Genomic DNA, 18,624 nt, shown 5'->3' with positions numbered 1-18,624 from the left:
CATCAAGTTTAAGTATGTATGTACAGGGTCTACTATTTATCTCGCAACCCATGCGCGCGCAAATTGATGAAAATGGCAACAGCGTTAAAATTCGAGAGATGTAAAAACCGTACAGTTAAGTTGGTAATCAACTGAACTGTGGTCCGAGATTCGGTTCAGGATACAAGTACATCGGGTTTCATCGATCTTGTCGCGGCGTGTGACTCTAACACATATTCACGACGGCAGTCAATTGGCTGCAATCCCTCCTTCGCGTGCCCCTCGCCAATCGGCTCTCTGGCGTGAATATGTGTTAGTTTCACACGCCGCAACAAGTTCGATGAAACTCGGTGTACTCGTATCCCGAATCAATTACCAACTTAACTGTACGGATTTTTACATCTCTAGAATTCTTGCGCTGTTGCCATTTTCATCAATTTGCGCGCGCATGGGTTGCGAGATAAATGGTAGACCCTGTATGTACATTGAGTTGCATTAAACTTGTCGCAGTGAATTTGTAGCCAACTTCAGTAACGCATTCACGCCGCGTCGGTGAGTGAATGCGTGGCCAACTTCACTGCGACAAGTTCAATGCAACTCAATGTAGGTACTTACATACATACATCCATCTGGCGTTCTAGACACCCCGAGGTGCAATTAGGGCTGTATGTACGGTCCTAACTGCGCCTCGGGGTGTCTAGGACCCCCGATAGACCTTTCGTGAACAAAGGCATCTCCAGTCTTCTTGTATCTGTAGTCATTGATTATATGTAGTTATTAGAATATTAAAAAAAAACAATAGAAATGTATTATGTTGAACAGGGAACAAATTAAAAGCTTGAAGTTTATTATCTGAAAAATAACTATTGTAATTCTTAATGATTAGAATTTTTTTCACGTTGAAAAATAAAGGAATGAAAAGAAATTAAATAATAATCACCGTAATATGTCTAATCATATTTATTTGCTCATGTACTGTTACTAATAGATGCTATACGCTTAAATACAGATGATGTATTGCAGAAACGAATATACCAAAACACTTAGCAATGTACACGCTATTCGAGTCACTTTTAAATATGTAGATTATCATCGATTATATCGTCCAACAAGGAGTGAGGAATAGGATAATGATGATGATGATGATAATGTACCGTTAAATATATATTAATTTCGTGATTTGAACGATAGACAATTGAAAATAGTTTGTGAAAACAGATCGATGTCTCTACAAAAGATTGCGTTACAGAAAGTACAAAACCGAGGATTACAAGAACAGGGAATATTTTGATAGGGAGGGACAAAAGTAACACAGTGACGATAGATATTTCTATACAAAAATAATCGACGGAAGGCGAGAAAATAAAAACGCTCTCACGTTCGATAATGAACTATGATACAAGTCGACGAGATAATACTTTTCTTATTTTTTTTTTGTTTCCTTAATAAGATTAGCCTGAATTGTGTTCTTCTTCTCGCATGCGTTTTTCTTTTCACACACACACACACACCACACACACTCTCTTTCATTCACGATTTTACATGGGTGCATCTCACTACACAATGGCTACGATAACATATCATTGTTTTCTCTGTGATGTAAAACCATAATACACGAAAACGATTGCGAACAAACGAATGTCTAATTGCCGACGCGCGTCGTTGTGTGCAACGTTTGAAATACGAAAAACGTAAATTCGAAGAGAAGAAGTACCATCGATTTCTTAATGAGAAATCGATCCTTCTTCCTCCGATCATCGCAGATACGATAACGAAACTATCTTACACAGAAATCTCTCTTTTTACAACGAAAACCTCTTCATCTTTGGTAGAAACTACGAAATAAATATTGTCGCTTAGAATAAGAATCGGTGCTCGAATCGAAGCTTCCCAAAGGAGGCACGTTCACTTCCTAATGCGAGCTCGATCTTTCTTTGAAACCGCATCGATGGAAGCTTTCTCGCGCGAGTAAACGAACGGCTCTCGAATACAACGATTTAACATGTAAACTAGAAAAATATACACGCATGTACAGGGTCATGAAGTACGACTCGGTGCTCGAGGATGTTGCTTATTCGTCTGTGGATGACGATACCATTGACAGAGTTCCTATGAGATTCTGTCATAATTTTCTGGAAATTAATATTGTGATTCTAAGATCATTTATTTTTGAGATTCGACGGATTTTACCCTTTGAGAATGAAACACTTAAAATAAATGCTGCGGATATAGCGAACGTTATCTTTAGACTGCGAATATTTATGCAAATCTACATATATTTTCTTCCACGTAAGGTGCTGAAGAGTATTATTTTATTTTGCAAATTTCATACATTTCGTACCTTCTAAACATTTCATTATACTTTACTGTATTTAACACACGTTTAAGATATATTTTACACAGCATGAACATCCGCAGTCCAATTGATTTATTTTTGTCAAGAACATTAAGAAATTATTTCTTAATTTATAGCCTGTTACCTCAAAGAGTATTTTGTTATTTAAATAATACATACTTAGAGGCGCTGTATGTATTTTATAATTATTCTTCATAAATTGTTTCTGCATTATCAAATCATCGATCATATTAATTTTAAAAATACGAGATACAAAATAGTTTTAAGTTTCGTTAAGATCTTTCCAATGTATAAAACATATCTTTAAATATTGTGACAGAACCTCAGACTTATCATGTAATATACGCTACCAGTCAAAATTTAAAGATCACTTTTTAAAATTACATTTTTATTCAATTAAATTAATTAAAAAGGACATAGGATTTTATTTCACTTTAGATTGCCTATATATATTTTCTAAGCTCTTGAGAAACGAGCACTAATTATATTAAGTATACAATTCCGGAAGTTTGTATTTAATAACAGGACAATTTTATTATTTTAATTCAAAATGTCTGGATTACGACTGACCGGGTTTTGCAATTCGTGAACTAAGTGATCTGAAAATTATGACCGACAGCGTAACTTTTCAACACCTTGCTAGATACTAAGATATAAATTGTGCCATACGTTACACTCCAGTGGAATGTAGACTTCTTCTAACTGAAGATAAACATAAGAACCGAGCTTGGGGAGAGCCTAATCATTCCCACCATCCCCAATTAAAAGAAGCCTAAATTACACACAAGTGTGCATACGCAACGCTGAATAACAGAACAAACGAAATAAGACGTCGTTCACCCTTTCATCCTCCCAAATCCATAAGAAAGAAAGCATCGATCCCTTCTTCCATCTTCCTAGGACCTCGACTTTCCGTCTCGTTCTCGTCGAACGAAGGAAAGCTGCCTGAAGAAATCTCTAAACCATCGTGTTCGCAATCAAAACAAGCCGGCACCCTCGACAGAGAGTTTGCTTCGATCGTGAACGACGCGAGACCTCGAATACGAACGGTAGAAATAATCCTAACGCTATGGTGTCACATTAAATCATCTACTTAAACCGTTTGCCTATTCACTAAGTAGCCTCTATTTTCGCACGCCTTTCACTCGCGCTCTCTCTCTCTCTTTCACTCGGTTTCTCTTTATAATTCAATCGTATCCCGCCCGACCGAGATACGGATTGCGTCTACCGTAGAACGATCTACGTTCCTTGACGAGCAGAGGATGATCTCGATCTGCTTCTCGTTCAAGGGAACACGTTCCTCCTAGTGAAATCTTGTCCGGATCGAGTCCAGTTGCGAGACTCGGGGATCCTTCGCAAGTATCTTTGAAATGCGAGACAGGTGGCTGCTCGAGGTCCGCGGTCTCTTTAACAGGACGAACTCTTCAGCTCGCCTATGTCGGCGATGTTCTGCAACAACGCGGCTGCCTCACTGCTCGACTGGCTCTTCGCGTTGTAGCGTTGCTTCAGGGTGCTCAACGCGGACAACAGTCTTGTGTTGGACGTCATCAGACGCGAGTTGGCCGCGTCCAAAGCGGCTATTTGCTGCTCCTGCGCGTCGATCACGCGCTGCTTGTACGACAACGCAGCGGACATCTTCTGCTGCTCTCGTCGTAGCTCCTCCTCCACAGAGATTAACCTAGAATCGATTAGACATTCTGTGATTCACGGTTCTTCCTATCGAAAGGGTTAAAATTTCATCCCCTTTAGTCGCGAAACAGTCTCTGTTTCATTTGAATAGAATCACTCTTGGAATATTAGAGGAAGACAAAGACTGTTTCGACGACTCTTCAGCACACATGGAATTCAGCTCCACTCGTGAAATCTCTTCAGACTTGCTCTGGAATGTCTTTGAGATTTTCATTTTGTTGATGTACAAGTTTGAGAGAGATTTCACTGGGAGACTTTCAAGAGGATCCAAGCGCACCACGATGCATAATACCGAAGAAAAGAACACCAATGTATTTTGAAAATGAAAGTTAAAGGAAGCAGCTGTGTTTGGTGCAATATGTCACATACGCTTGGAGGAACTAATTAAATAAAAATAAAGAACGATTAAGAAATGCAATGGGCTGGGGTGGCGTTCGTTCTCGATCAAAGAAGCGGGCGAGTTTTGCTTCTGCTTCGTGTGATTGTGAATGATTTAGTCATTGCAGAAACGTTCAGGATAAGATAAATTAAATTATTCTATGATTTAGAAGGCTTGAGTATCAAAAACGTTCGGTCTCTCCTAATTCTATAAAATTTCTTTTTCTTCAGAAAAATATAAACAATTTCATTCATCTCGAATGCAGACAATTTTAAGCAATCTAAATTGCCTATAGATGATTTGTCGTGCAGAAGAAATTTTATATTAAAAATTTTATTAAAATCGAACGACAGGTGTGATAATTATCCTGAACGTTTCCTGAATATCGTTGCAACACTCTACACAGACCTGACACACAAAATGAAAAAAAAAAGAAAGAAAAACAGTGGTTTGCAGAGTAACCCGTGCACACGTGAACAGAGAATGAACGTGTATGTGAAAATTGTCGGGGGGTGTTAATTATTGTCGGTGGAGTACTGATATGTGGCCGACCGAGAGAATGTTTCTTCTATTGGACGGTGATGTAAGTATACACACGCAGGGTAAATAATGCTGGTTAGTCGAGCACTGGTTCAGAATAGATATACAACTGATTTGTGAGTGAAATATAACAGATTCTAATCATCGACACGCGAACGCGAATGAACGTTTTGGCGCGTGTTTTATTGTCGCGCAAATCAAGAAAGAACACGATATATAATATACAGGGTGTCCTGTAATAATGTAGTGCAAACAGGAAATCGATGGTTCTGCATGGAAAAATAAATGGAAAATATGAAACAAAGCTTTTTATACGAAGTTTTATTTTCTGGAAAACTGAAATTGAAAGTTCTTCAAAATATTCGTGATGTAATTAAATAAAGAATTTGTTATTGATATATAAAGAATTTTCAAATTCAATTTTTTTAAAAATAACGTCACATATGATAATAATTTTTATTTTATACTTTCGATTTATCTTCTCATGCAAAATCCACATTTACCCAGATCTGGACACCTCTGAAACAACATTATTTTATTTTATAATTATTTTCAATATACGATTGTATTGTATTATTTCAAGCGATAATTTGGAAAATAATAAAATTCTTCATTAAAAATTTTTTGAAATAAGATTCCTAGATCGCCAATTATGAAATAAATGAAAAATTAACTTATTCAAAATTGTTATCGATACATTTTATATCTTCAAATAAAGAAATATTATTTCAAACAGCAATTTCCTGTTTTAATTTCACAAAAACTCTTCCCAGATTTGTATCTTCCTACTTCTACTACACATTGCAGGACTCCTCGTACGTATGTAAAAATAGAGATATACATATGAGATTAAAAAACGCTAAAATACGTGATGTAAAAATGTAAAGAAGCTTAGAAATATAATTGACTCTTACACCAAGGTCCAGATCAAGCCAGAGTATACCAAATGCAGCGGATAGAATGCACAGGAACACACAATCAATTAAACATACATTATTTCGAGATACAGTAACCGTGTTTCGAGTTACAAGATCAGTGGGTCACCTTTCCTTTTTATTTTTTATTCTCCCTACTCTGTTACTTATTGTTAATTTATAGCTGTACAACCAAGTAGGGAGCTACTCGCTTTCGATCTGGTTCGCTTTTCTTCTTTTCCCTTTTTCCCTTATTTACATGTTATTATAATAATCGATCTCGGGTAGACAGAGCTGTACGAAGAACGATAAACCGTTTAGAAAATAATTTTCACCGCTTCGGAAAGTCAAATTAAATTAAAATAAAATGAACTGAAATAAATTAAAATGAAAGAAAATTATCTTCACAAGAAGTAGAGGTGACGAGCCATACGAGGATTAAATAACAGAAGCCTAAATTATTATAATCAGAATCAAAACTAAAAGATGTTGTCATTATAAATCATCTATCGTTTCTTATATTCCAATCTCATACCCGTCTGAAAAATCATTTATAAAAGCATTTCACACCGAAGCATCCCCTAGTAAGCACCCTTCTATCGCAACTCTGTCTTCCATTTCGAGACCCTGACGATCCATCGTGCGTGTAAACGCAATCACGTTCGATCACGGCCGTGTTCGAGGGTTGTCGAAGTCGATAACCCCTCCACGGACACCTTCTTTTCTTTCCAACGAACAAAAGAACACATTTTCACCAAGAATCACGACATAGGCGAGGATAGGATGTAGTAGAAGAATAAGAAGAAGAAGAAGAAGAAAAAGAAAAAGAAAGTATCGAGGTGAATTGATTCATGAACACGGAAAGAGGGGGATTCGAAGTGAAACGCAAGAGAAAAGTGGTAGTCGTCATGGCGGGGTGATCACACTCAGGCAAATAGAATTCAATCGATGTGTCGGTTAGTGGTCGCGTGTATGAGGATTAAGTACCTGGAAATGATGCTCTTCATCTTGGTATCCGGTGCAACGCCGTCTATATCGGTATCCTCAGTGGCGCCTAACCGGGCCCTCAGTCGATCTACGCTACTCTGCAGCCTCTCGATTTCCACTTCGTACTGGAAACACGAAGAGACGTGGCGTTGTTAGTTACAAAACACGTAAACAGAGATAGATGGTTAGGTGAAAGATCAGAAAGGACATAGGAATTTCTCTTAGAAAGAGGAACTAGTTATTCACAACAACAACAATAAAGTTACAACGAATTTATATACATTGAGAGTTATGGTGGATTAATAAAAATGATAGAGAATCGTAAGAAGTTCCTCTTTGGTTCAATACATGTCTGGATGGAAGTATGTTTCCTTGTCCTGATCGCTGCTGGAAGTTTCGAATTAAAGACCTTAGTTCGCTTGCTTTCAAATTAAACGATATTCTATTATAAACGTTAATATCGAATTTTGACGACATCGAAAAAGCAAGTATATTTAAATATCAAACAGATTAACTACCTGATCGATGCTTCGATGACTTCTGGACTTGCTCCTCCTTGTGTTGCAGCTTTCCTCTTCGCTGGTATCGGACAAATCCCTGGTCGAGTCCAGGGACAATCTTCTCCTCAGCTTGGTGCAGCAGACGTTCTGGTTCTGTTCCGTGTTATTCCTATGCGCCTGATTGTTCTGCCTCCATTGATTATGGTTGTTCCTCTGCAGATTCCTTACGTTGTTCTGCGGCGGAGGCGAGGGGCTCAGATCGACACCCCTGACACCCTCGACACCGCCACCGCTGCCGTCTCTCTCCTCCGAGCTACTGCTACCTCTCCTCCCGTTTCTCCCATGGTTCGATTCCATGTGATAAACGGGATTGGCGAACGCCAAGGGTGCTGCGTTCAGTATGTGCGGGTTCGCGTTGTTGCTGCTCAGATCCACCGGGCTGGAGCTCTGGCTATAAGCGGCGAAACTTTGATAACCGGACGAGGCAACGTTACTTAGCTGAGAGATGGATATCTGCGATCCCTTCTGGGATTTAGACTCGGACACTTCGTCGTCCGCGTACCTCAACAGGTCGGACAGCTCGTCGAGGTTACCGTTGGCGGTCGTGTTATTCGTCTTGCTGTTGTTGTAGTTGTTGTTGGGCTGATGATTGATGGACAGCGTGAGATTCGGCGATGGATTAACCACCACGTTCGCGTTCACCGTCGTCTTCGAGACGTTGTTGTAATTCTGATGCTGGGTCTGATTCGCGTTCTCCTCCTTGTTACAATGATTCCTGCTAGCTGATCTCGAAACGTTGTAGTTGTTGTGATTGTAATTGTCCTCCCTGTCGTGTATGTCCAGGTTCTGCAGTCGAGCCATGTTGTGTCTGTGATTCTGTTGCTGCTGTTGGTGCTGGGTTAGAACTGGACAGTTGTTCGACTGATTATTCTGAGGGACCGTGATGTTGTAGTTGGAGTCCTTCAGGTTATTGTGACTTTCCGATCTGGTAGGGCTGGTGGGATGTGCCTGGCAGTGATTCACGTTCGCTAGACTAGCACTGGCTGTTAATCTGTATCCAGCAACCGGCCTGTTCGATCCGATCGCCCTGTGTTGTCGCGCTATCGGCGTAGGTGAACGCGAGACGAAAGCTGGAGGCTCCAGAGGGTAGTCGTCGGTGGTTATCTGAAGCTGTAGCTTCCCATTGTTCGGCATGTAAGCGTTGCGAGGAAGTGTGGCAGCTCTAGCGACGTTTGGGCTACGAGAACTATTGTGTCCCAGGGTGTTCGATTGTAACACCTCGTTACTATCCCTGATGGTACCGTTTAGAGTACTGTGATTGCTGAGGGTCGACGTGGCCGATACCGAGAGATTCGTGTTGCTGTTCGCGATCGTTGGATCGTTATAACGGAAAATATTGTTCTGAAGATTAGGATAACGATGCGAGCCCGACACTGGACTTGGACCCGATTGATCTAGAGCTATGGAGATCCTCTCGAGGATCTCTGGTAGTCTTGACGGAGGCAGTGATGGCGAAGACGAAGTTATAGTGACTAAACTTTCGCGCAAAAGTGCGTGAAGAAGAGACAATTGCTTTCCAAGATCTATATAGCCATCGAATTCCAGGGAATTGTTGGCCGGAGCATCTTTCGGCAGAGGGCTCTGTAACAGACGATTCAAATGACAAGCTTTCTAAGTCAACGAGCTACGTCGTTGATGAACAGGAATACGTACGCTGATCATCTGCAGGAAATTCTTCATGGACGGAGCTTCGCGCTCTAGGAAATCGTTCATAAATTCCATGAAGTTCTCTTTTCCTTGGAATCTCGTGAAGTTCGCGAGAGTTTGGAGCGTTTTCGCTACGAGAGTGAGATTCCTTGCTGCCTTTTCGTTCGGATATTCTGAAAAAGAAATACGGATTCCTTTCAGGATTCTTCGATCACATCTAATTGATAAATATCTGACTTCACTCTGAATTTTCTTTCAATCTAACGACGGAATTTAATATAATACCACAGCCGATAAAAGTCTGCCGTTTCCGCATCAACTTATCTTATCTCTTTAAAACGTGCATAATATGCAGTTCACATGTGAACAGTTATAAATATTTATTTTCAAGTCTTTTTAAATCTGCATCATAAAGTAAATAAAGTAGACAAATAATACAAAAATTTTGGGTCTTTTACGGTGTACGAGATAACTCGTCTATGGTATCAGAAGATTTCGACTTACCGTGAGTAATGTTGAAGAGAGACGGGCTGAGTATGGCGGGACAAAGGAATCTCAGGAATATAGACGCAGATATCAGATTGTCAGCAATGTCCTCTCGGCCCATGTCAGCCAGTCGCTCGCGGAATATACGGAAGCACTCGCGTAATTCGAGAGGAAAGTGAGCGTGGCTGGATAGTATCCTGCTCCAGGCAAGTTCCACCGCGTTCCGTAGATTCTGTTGTTGTTTGTGAAGGGCCGCCACCGAGGCGACCTTCAGTGGGTCCACCTCGCAATCGCCACCCTCGACCGCACCCCTCACAACCGCCCCCAAGGTCTCCTGCAGGTACCTGTCGCCCGTCAACTTCAGGTAGGCCTCCATCGCCTTCGTGGCTAAGGAATTTCCTCGAAAGGTGAGCCTCTCGTCGTCTGAAATTCGATACATCTCGTTAATATTCGATGGACCGTGGTTTTTGGTTAAGACTTTTCAGATTTCTTCATTTTTCATTTCAACCTGGATATCGCCAAGGACCACTGTGGATGTATCTCAAGGTTTCCAGGGTAAATGTGGTTAGAATTTTATTTTATTTCATCGAGATTGATATTCGATAGCTTTCGTCTTTCAAAAAGAAAATTCATTTAAATACCTATTCTATGAATATCCATCATCACCAAGTCAGCGAGAAACTGCGGCGCCTTCTTTTCGCGTTGCATCACAGCGACCAAGGCCGTGGCGATGTCCTCTTTCGCTTTTACGCCGATCACCGGCTCCAATTTCTCGCAAAGAGACGCGTAGTCCGTCTTCAGGTACTCTAGAAACTCCTGGTACACCTGAACCGGAAGTATGTCTACGGATTGGAAGCGACATTTCACCCTTAACGCTGGAGGCTCCTTCAGTGGACCCTTATCCCCAACCACCGGGTACCATTTCTCGGTTAGGTAACGAGACGTGACGTTTTGCACCGGTATGCTGACGGAACCTAGATGAGATTTCAAACATTTCCTGATCGATTCCATTCAAGTTTCGAAACAATTATTACTATATTGGAATAATTTCATTGCAATTCAATTCTATTTTATATAGGGCAACTTTTTCTGAAAAAGTAAGAAATATACAGTGGTACCTCGGTATATGACCTTAATCCGTTCCTGATGTTTGGACTTCGGGGTAGTAAATCTACATTAATGGGGTAGTAAAATAATTTAAACACTGTTTATGTCATGAACAGCATTTAAATAATTTTCTAGAAGTTTATAAAAAATATTCACTAGTTTATTTAACATAATTAATTTGTAAAATATAAATGTAACCTAATGATAGATTCTAAATTAACAAACCAAATGGAATAAATTTTATTACCTCCTGTTTTGCGGTTATAGTTTCTTATATGATATCCTTATTTGTATGATTAGTCAGTTAATAATACATCAACTCCGAATATAATTGATTATTATTAATCTAATTTTTCCTCTGAGATAATTATTTCAAAATGACGCAAAATTCACACAAAAAGTTTATGTCGTATACCGAGCAAAATTTCTTACGTCCAAACAGGACGTATTCCAAATTGGACGTATGGTATACCGAGGTACCACTGTAATTGTATCGGGAACAAGAAATATTTGAGCTATAGAAATATAATTATATTTTATTCTGTATGAAATGTATTATATTATGTTTCCTACATTTTTAAGAAAATATTCTGTATGAAATGAATAAATGTATACGTTACCCTATCGTTATATCAATTTGCTGTTAAATAAATAAATAAATAAATGCCATTTCGTTCATCAACTCACCGATCAGAACATTTTTATCCCTCTTCTTCTTCCTATCAGCCTCCCTGTACAGGTTCACTTGAATAGTGTTGACAGAGGGCAGATGATGGAAGTCGAAGTGTTCACCCCAGAAGCAAAGGTCGGCCTTCAGCTTCGCGGTGGTTCGCGCGTACAACGTGCTGTCTAGACAGACCTCGCAGAAATATCGCTTCTTCGCGGGTACGCCTTTAGCCTCGAGCAGCCAAATCTGCAGCGAATTATCCGTACGTCGTGTCTGCTCCGCGTCCGGTTGTACCGATTTCCTTAAGCTACAAGTATTTTTAAACGCAACTGTACTTACGATCGACGATAAATTAAAATTACGAATTGACGTCCGTGAATTGTTCTCAAACCGCGAAACGATTGAACAAAATTCAACAGTAGATTCAAAAACGGTACCGTTCACCGGTAGCTGTAGCAAGCGATGACTCGACACGTGGATCATCGAGCACGGTTAAGATTCGTCGGCGGATGGAAAAAGAGGCGAAAGAAGCAAGAAGAGAAACGGTACCAACCTGTGTAACCACTGGTCCCGTTCGTGAGGGGTCCTGCAACTGAAATACTTGGGCCCACCGGTGCTGGGTGTCACCTGGAAGCAGTGAGGTCTACCGAGCAGGCTCGGATGCAATGGTGTCACGGCAGCGAGGTCCATCGAGGTCACCGCCTGTCCACAGAGTAAGGACTCGTGCGAACGACAACCACGAAGACCCGCACCACGTTGCTTCTGTCGCTCGAGCTTCGTCACGCTCTTCGTCCTCTTCAAAGGATTCGAGCGGAAGGACCTCTTCGAGAAGAAGTTCTGCGGACAGACGAAAGGTGGATGGGTAATGCGTGTCCTCCGTTGATGCGTTTCGAAAATTTAGAAAATGAAAATAATAGGAAACTCGGCATGGTCCGCGCCATGATTCGAGGATTAAATGGAACGAATAGAAGTGAAACAATAAATTATTATTTATTACTTTCGCAATTTAATCTGTGGTTCTTTTGATTTTCTTAGTTAATTGTAAAGTTTCTCCGGTTTTATTGGAAAAATGATATTAAACCGTGATCGACTATAAATCAAAGTTATCCAATTCCTTCGGATCGCAAACACTCGCCTCGTCAAATTAATTACGCGAAGATTAATCGACCAGTGATGATGCAATGAGACGTGTGACGTGACTTTAACTTGATGTACGATATAACTGTACGATCTGTCCTCCTCGATGATTAAACGTGTTTTGCTCGTAAAGTTAAACGAGTTCCGACAATCGGCTTCGCGTGCCGTTGAGACCACTTACCGATCAGACTTGAAGAACCGTTTTGTCGTCTCTCTGATCGACTTCTGTATATAGCGAGAAGCATTTCAATAGCAATTGGTAAATTTCTCGTAGATGTAGCAAGATCTATATTTGTGAAAAGCTAATTAAAAATTCGAAGTAATTCTTATTTCCAATTTTCAAATTTATGTATTTATAAAGTAGATATTATTTATAACCCTAGTAACATTTATAATAAATATATAACTCACACTTATCAACACTTCCCAAATAAAAACACATTTCAATTAACAATTTCATGTAATTTTAATTAATCCTCGTATCGCTACATTAATCTAAATCTTTCGCGATATTCGAAAGAAAATTGTTAAATGACGAAAATGGGCAAAAGATATCGATTAAATGGTAGATTATTTCAGTAGCAAAAGCTGTCTACGGCACGAGCGAAAATCATCGACTGACTCGACGAGCGATATCGAGAATCTTTCGTGACATTGCTCAGGTGAAAGGTATTCCTCTGTGTTTGATACCGGCAGCATTTAGCCCGCGTATCCGGTACAATGATGTACCAATTGATCCTTGGGCCCGAAAACTATTCCTAAGTAATGTGAAAATAAAGGATCGATTTCTTTTTCAAATAGAAACTGGAATTGTGTCAATGGTCTAAGAGTAGATACGGGAAACTGGTATGCATCTTGCTAGAAAGTTAGAACGGATGGAAAGGATATTTGTATATGAAACGCAAGTTTACCGTGATACTTCGTGAAAATATTATTTACGAATTGTCGAATTTTGTGGAAAACTTCACTCGAAGCGACGAAGAAATCTATAAAAATTGCTCTATGCTGAAATCACCGTCGGTATCACCGTAAGAACAATGATACTTTCACGTCCCTGAACGAGATGGAACAGTCTCTCCTTTTGTTCGGTGCAGATTTTTCAACGAGATCGCTGAAACGGCGGCTTCTCGAACGTTAAATCCTTCGTTCCACTTTCCTCGACTTTTGAACGAGGTTCATGCCTGTTTCGGGTCATCGGATAAAGACAAGTTGGTCGGATGCCAGTGAAACTCGGAAGGATTCCAAATGTTTTGCGGGAAATACGCTCGGCAATGCGACGGATCATCGAATTATCGAGAAAATTTGCCAAGAATTTGTAAAAAGAAGGATGGCTGCCGCTTTAACCCTTGCAGTCTGGGTCACTCTCCATGGTCCGCCGTCCGAAGATTAACATTTCTCATAAGCTGAATTTCTCCAGGTGCAATTATATTTCTACGTGAAGCAAATTCTTCTGTATGAAAAATGTTCTTGAATTTCAATTTAAAAATAAAATATGCATATTTCGTACAAAGAACCACGAGTTTTTATTAACATTACACCCTAATACTTTTTCAGGAAGAATGTTTCGTTCCTCGTTCTTTATTGCTATCTAGCAACGAAGATCCTGTATAACAGCTTTGTCGCCAATAAACTTCAGCAATTTTTCCACGATAACGGCAAACACCCTCATCACTTATGCGAAAGAAATCTCCCCTGACACGTATATTTACCCTGACGGTGAAGTAGTTGATGATCATGCTGACAACCTTGTCCTCCTCGTTCTCCTCCATCGGTTTCACGCACATTTTTCTCCTGGTCATGCGAACATGCGTGAGAAACAACAGCAGATGTTGCCCGGGACCACAAATTCCAGCAGGGAAAAATAACGCGTCGCCTCGTCACTTTGTGTTCTTTGACCTGCTCCTCCTCGAGGATGCAAAGTCTAAATGCATTCCGTGTGAATTCATACTTTCTCAACTTGTTTATCCATTTTTAGAATTTCATACACACATTTTCGATAATAACTTCATCCTTTATTCTTTCACCTCATTCTTTACCGTTTGTCTAGATCGAAAACTACGGAAGAAATATAAAATGGAAGAGTTCACCGTTCGCGTGAAAAGCGTTTCTTCTCACTGAACGTACGCCACCAACGCGTACGAACGTTATCACGCACGTGTGAGCGTGATAAGCTCACCCAATGTCAGGATGCAGTGTAATCGGTAGACTGCGTCGCACGCTCCTCCTCGCTTCGAAGCGTACAGTTTCAGCTTTAGGTAAGAATTGCCAGTTCGATGGGAAATTTCACTTCCCCACTCTCTCTTTTCAGATCGATCGCAATTTGTTGACAGTGCGATTAAGCGGAACTCGCTTCTTTCGACGATATTGTGCAATCCAAGTTTCGTTGAATGATATCGAATTTATTAAGTTTAAAAGTATTTGTTCAAAAATAACGCGGCTATAAAAATGTTTCTTTTAGAATTTTTCAATCACCGTTTCAACCAATGCTGACTCTACGATCTAGTTTGTCTATTAATAATTTTATTGAGGAATATTGTCTCATTAATTTTCAAATTATTGAATTTTGGAGGATGAACAACGATGTATAGAATTTCAATCCCAATTTTTGTTGAACGATCATCGAAGCGAATTATCCGAGTTCCTTTTTCGGCACAATACTCCTCGAGGGTTTCTATTCGCACGCGGAAGCACCAGCCGTGAATTCCAGCTGCTCTGCTTCAGGTATCTCCGCCTGATCCCCGAAAACGGGATCAACGTTTCCAGGTAGAGCCAGGTAGCTCCAGCTCGCTTGCCTCCGAGGGATTTAAATCGACAGAGGCTCTTTAAATATTCCCTAACTCGATTCATCGTGATTTACCTAGCTGAATTTTCGCGATATTAACGCCTTGGTTAAAATGGAGATCAATTATAGTGCTACGGTTTTCAAATTTCATTTCATTTTGATAAATAATTATTTTCTGTTTCTTACGAAAAATTTCAATCGAAATTCTTTACTGTTTGGATTGGAATGGGTTCCTGTTTCGCTAGCAATTTTAGAGCAGACGCGAAAACGCAGCTACGATATTTTCAGCGACAGACGTTGCTCTTCGCTTTTCGTCGATCGCGAGGCCGTCGACCCTCGAGGTAGTTCCGAGCTGTCTCGTCTTTGATCTTCCTTTATTTGGCCACGAGTCTCTTATTTACCAGCTACTGTCTGTCGATAAATTATTGTTCGTCTGTTGGTCTCGTCAAGAGCTCGTTTCAACGCTTTCGATATCGTCCAAGTTGAAATAATTCTCAGGAAAATTTTTTATATTTACATTCTTTTTACATTAAACATTCTAAATTGTCATACCGTCGAAATTAATCAACGTTAACCGATTGATATTATCTCGTATCTAATCAACAGGTGTCTTAAAGAATGCGATTAAAATTAATTCGATTTATGAATTCATTACACAATTATTTATTAATTTAAGGAATTTTCGTGTCATGAAAATACTGTCACACAGTCAGCATTAGTTGAAATCAGAATTTTAATCATTAGCTTCCAAATCAATGACAGAAGTATAATTCCATCTAAACCACCTAATTTCTGATTTGTATCATGATACAATATTTCAATATATCAGAATCGAATAAAACAAGAAACGCACTCATTTTATCACATTTACAAAACACAGTACACAGTCCAACTTCAAACACTACAAACAAATCCACAAAAACCTTTTGGAAATCTCAATAACACCTTTTCCTCATCAATCTGAAAATGTTTTACAACGAAAGGAAAGGAAGAAGAAGAATCACTGTTAAGAAACGTTTGATATCAGAACGATCGAAATCGGGATTCGGAAAGTTGCACGAAGGAAAGCGTTGAAGAGTACTCGAGAATCGGTGAGATTTCGCGGTGAGCAGATGATTTCGCGGCAAAATCTCGTCGTCGACTGGCGCAGATGTTGCTCATCCGGGTAGGCGAAGTCAAGGGATCCTTGGGGCGCACCTTTGTACCACGACCAAAAACCCTGCCCCTGCATTCAGGTGAGGCAAAACGGGTCACCCCTTGGCCTCTCAGCCCCTCTACTCCGTCGTTGCCACCGGTAAGAAGGACAAAAACGTCTTCGAGGGGTTCTCAATCTTCTCGATTACGCAGCTGGGGATCCACTGTGACCAATCTGGCTTGCAGATACAAGAAATCATACCGAGATTCCCTCCAGTCCCCTGAGATCATTGCTGACTCTTTACTCTTACTTCATCATGACACATATATTTTCTTTTTCTCATTTTGCAAATGAGAAAATCGAGCAAAATAAATGGTCAGACTTTGCATTCATATTTCTTATTTTGATTGTAATAGTACCCATTGTTCTTCAAGATCACAGCCTTACTAATCAAAATCTATAAAATTCAATTTTCAGTGGTAATTGAAAATGCTAGTCGTCCTTATCAATTGTTTGTTACAAAGAGAGGATATTATACCTCGGACGGCGGACCACGGAGAGAAGCCCAATTTTAATTTAATTTTGCACTTTACATTATTTAAATTTTCTACATTTTGTTCTTCGGAAAATTATTCTCTTTTAAATTAATGTCTTTGTAATATATTTTGTAATTTTGGGTCACGATTGACCCAGGCTCCGTCGATCAATGGTTAAATAAAACAAAGAATTTGAAAAAGCATTGGCAAACGTATCAACCGCACAACCATGACAGAAAAGGAATTCGATAAGACAACTCTGCTCAGTTTTTCCATGGATATCTAGCATACTTGATAAATTCCAAGAGTCACGCTTCTTTTTACTTCTTCTCATTCATCACAACAGGAATTCCGTAAACGATTCGAGATAGTAAGGCGCATTTTAACCGGATCCTTCCGTGAAGTATACCCTATCCGTTAAAAAACCAGTCCGTTTTTTCCTTTGTTCCTTCAAAAGGTGTGCGCTAACTTATCCTCGACAAAGAGTTAAAGTATCCTAGTACTTCGAGCTCCCTGTTCACGGAGACATCTTCAAAGTTTGCAGATGTAGTTTGCAAAGAGACAGAGAGAGAGAGAGAAAGAAGCTCCAAATATTTGTCATTCAAACATTAATAAGCGAAGCTTTATCAACAACCGTGAATACTGATTAAACAATACCTTGTCAAGATTTAATCAATCAACAGATTCGTCAGAATTTTGATTAACCTTGCAAATAGGTGCTAATAAATCGTTATCACTGCCTGAGATAATGATGTGTTACCTTATCTTATCCACAGTACACCTCAAACGGAGGCACCAACTTGTCCCTTTATAAAATTAATAAAAATAATAAATTTTATACAAATTACTCTTCGTGTAATAAAAGTAAAAAATCAGAAACTGTATTATACGAAGAGGACCCGAAACTAGGATGGAAATTCTACAAAATCATAAATATTTTGCTCTGCTTTCTTTTTTTTTGTATGAAGAAGTTATTCTGCTCCTTTTATAAGGGATGATGTAACCGAGGAAGTGTACCAGTTTCATTGGAAAAACAGCAGGCAAGTAACTTGTATCTGGTGGTAACTTTATACACCCCCGCCTGTGTTCATCGACGGGTAAATCGACACACGTTCCCAAAAGCAATCCACCGAGTGAGATTTGAGAACACCTGCAACCGCGACACTGGGTCGATATTTTCCATACAGCCTCGTTCGCTTTTGCATCCACCCTTGGAAGGGAACGTGTCGGTTTACGCAACGAAATTGAAGCGAAGGGCAAAGGTGACGTCCAACGCGAGAACAGAAGAGGCTCGTCTACGGGATCGCAGGAGAAATTGCGACCAGACTTGGCTCGTTTAAATGTTAACACGACCACGACTTGATGGAAAGTTGCATAGATTGAACGGTTGATGCAATCGAACCAAGTGCATCGATGCATTTTTACAGAAGTTGGTGTAAAGTTGACGTTTAGGAGAAATTTGATGACATAAAAGTACGACAAAATGGCACATACGGCGTGTCAATTTAAAGTTTAAAGTTCGAAGAAAATGGCTACATAAGAATTTCATAAATATTCCTAATACAAAATGGCGGATCGTCGATTATATCAAAGGGTGACCTATTTTGAAATATAGAAAGTCTAATGAAAATTGATGACATAAAAGTATCACAGAATATTATTTACGGTATGTCAATTTAAAGCTTAAAATGTAATAAAAATCACTGTATAAGTATTTCGTTGA

The 18,624-nt window shown here is 39.7% G+C and overlaps 1 protein-coding gene across 24 annotated transcripts in view; it reads right to left on the bottom strand.

Annotated features, from left to right (window-relative positions):
• Nucleotides 1-913: 913 nt before the first annotated feature.
• Nucleotides 914-18,624, bottom strand: part of raskol (Ras GTPase-activating protein raskol) — a 214,866-nt gene continuing 197,155 nt past the window's right edge. For 16 of the 24 annotated variants that reach the window (XM_034326050.2, XM_034326054.2, XM_034326044.2 and 13 more), the window contains 8 exons: nucleotides 11,865-12,148; nucleotides 11,332-11,618; nucleotides 10,179-10,511; nucleotides 9,556-9,960; nucleotides 9,058-9,224; nucleotides 7,363-8,985; nucleotides 6,845-6,969; nucleotides 915-4,013 (listed from right to left, as the gene is read on the bottom strand). In XM_034326050.2, coding sequence (XP_034181941.1) covers nucleotides 3,743-4,013; nucleotides 6,845-6,969; nucleotides 7,363-8,985; nucleotides 9,058-9,224; nucleotides 9,556-9,960; nucleotides 10,179-10,511; nucleotides 11,332-11,618; nucleotides 11,865-12,148 — 3,495 coding nt within the window. In that variant the 3' untranslated portion in view covers nucleotides 915-3,742. Of the gene's footprint in view, nucleotides 4,014-5,410; nucleotides 5,463-6,844; nucleotides 6,970-7,002; nucleotides 7,232-7,362; nucleotides 8,986-9,057; nucleotides 9,225-9,555; nucleotides 9,961-10,178; nucleotides 10,512-11,331; nucleotides 11,619-11,864; nucleotides 12,149-14,157; nucleotides 15,789-18,624 lie in introns of those variants that run through there. The other 8 variants (XM_034326065.2, XM_034326066.2, XM_034326067.2 and 5 more) reach the window with 6 other exon arrangements.

This window comes from Osmia lignaria, chromosome 3 (genome assembly GCF_051020975.1).
Source record: "Osmia lignaria lignaria isolate PbOS001 chromosome 3, iyOsmLign1, whole genome shotgun sequence".
Classification (NCBI taxonomy): Eukaryota; Metazoa; Arthropoda; class Insecta; order Hymenoptera; family Megachilidae; genus Osmia; species Osmia lignaria.
Note: the sequence above shows the minus strand (reverse complement) of the source record. Positions and strands in the feature narration are given on the sequence as shown.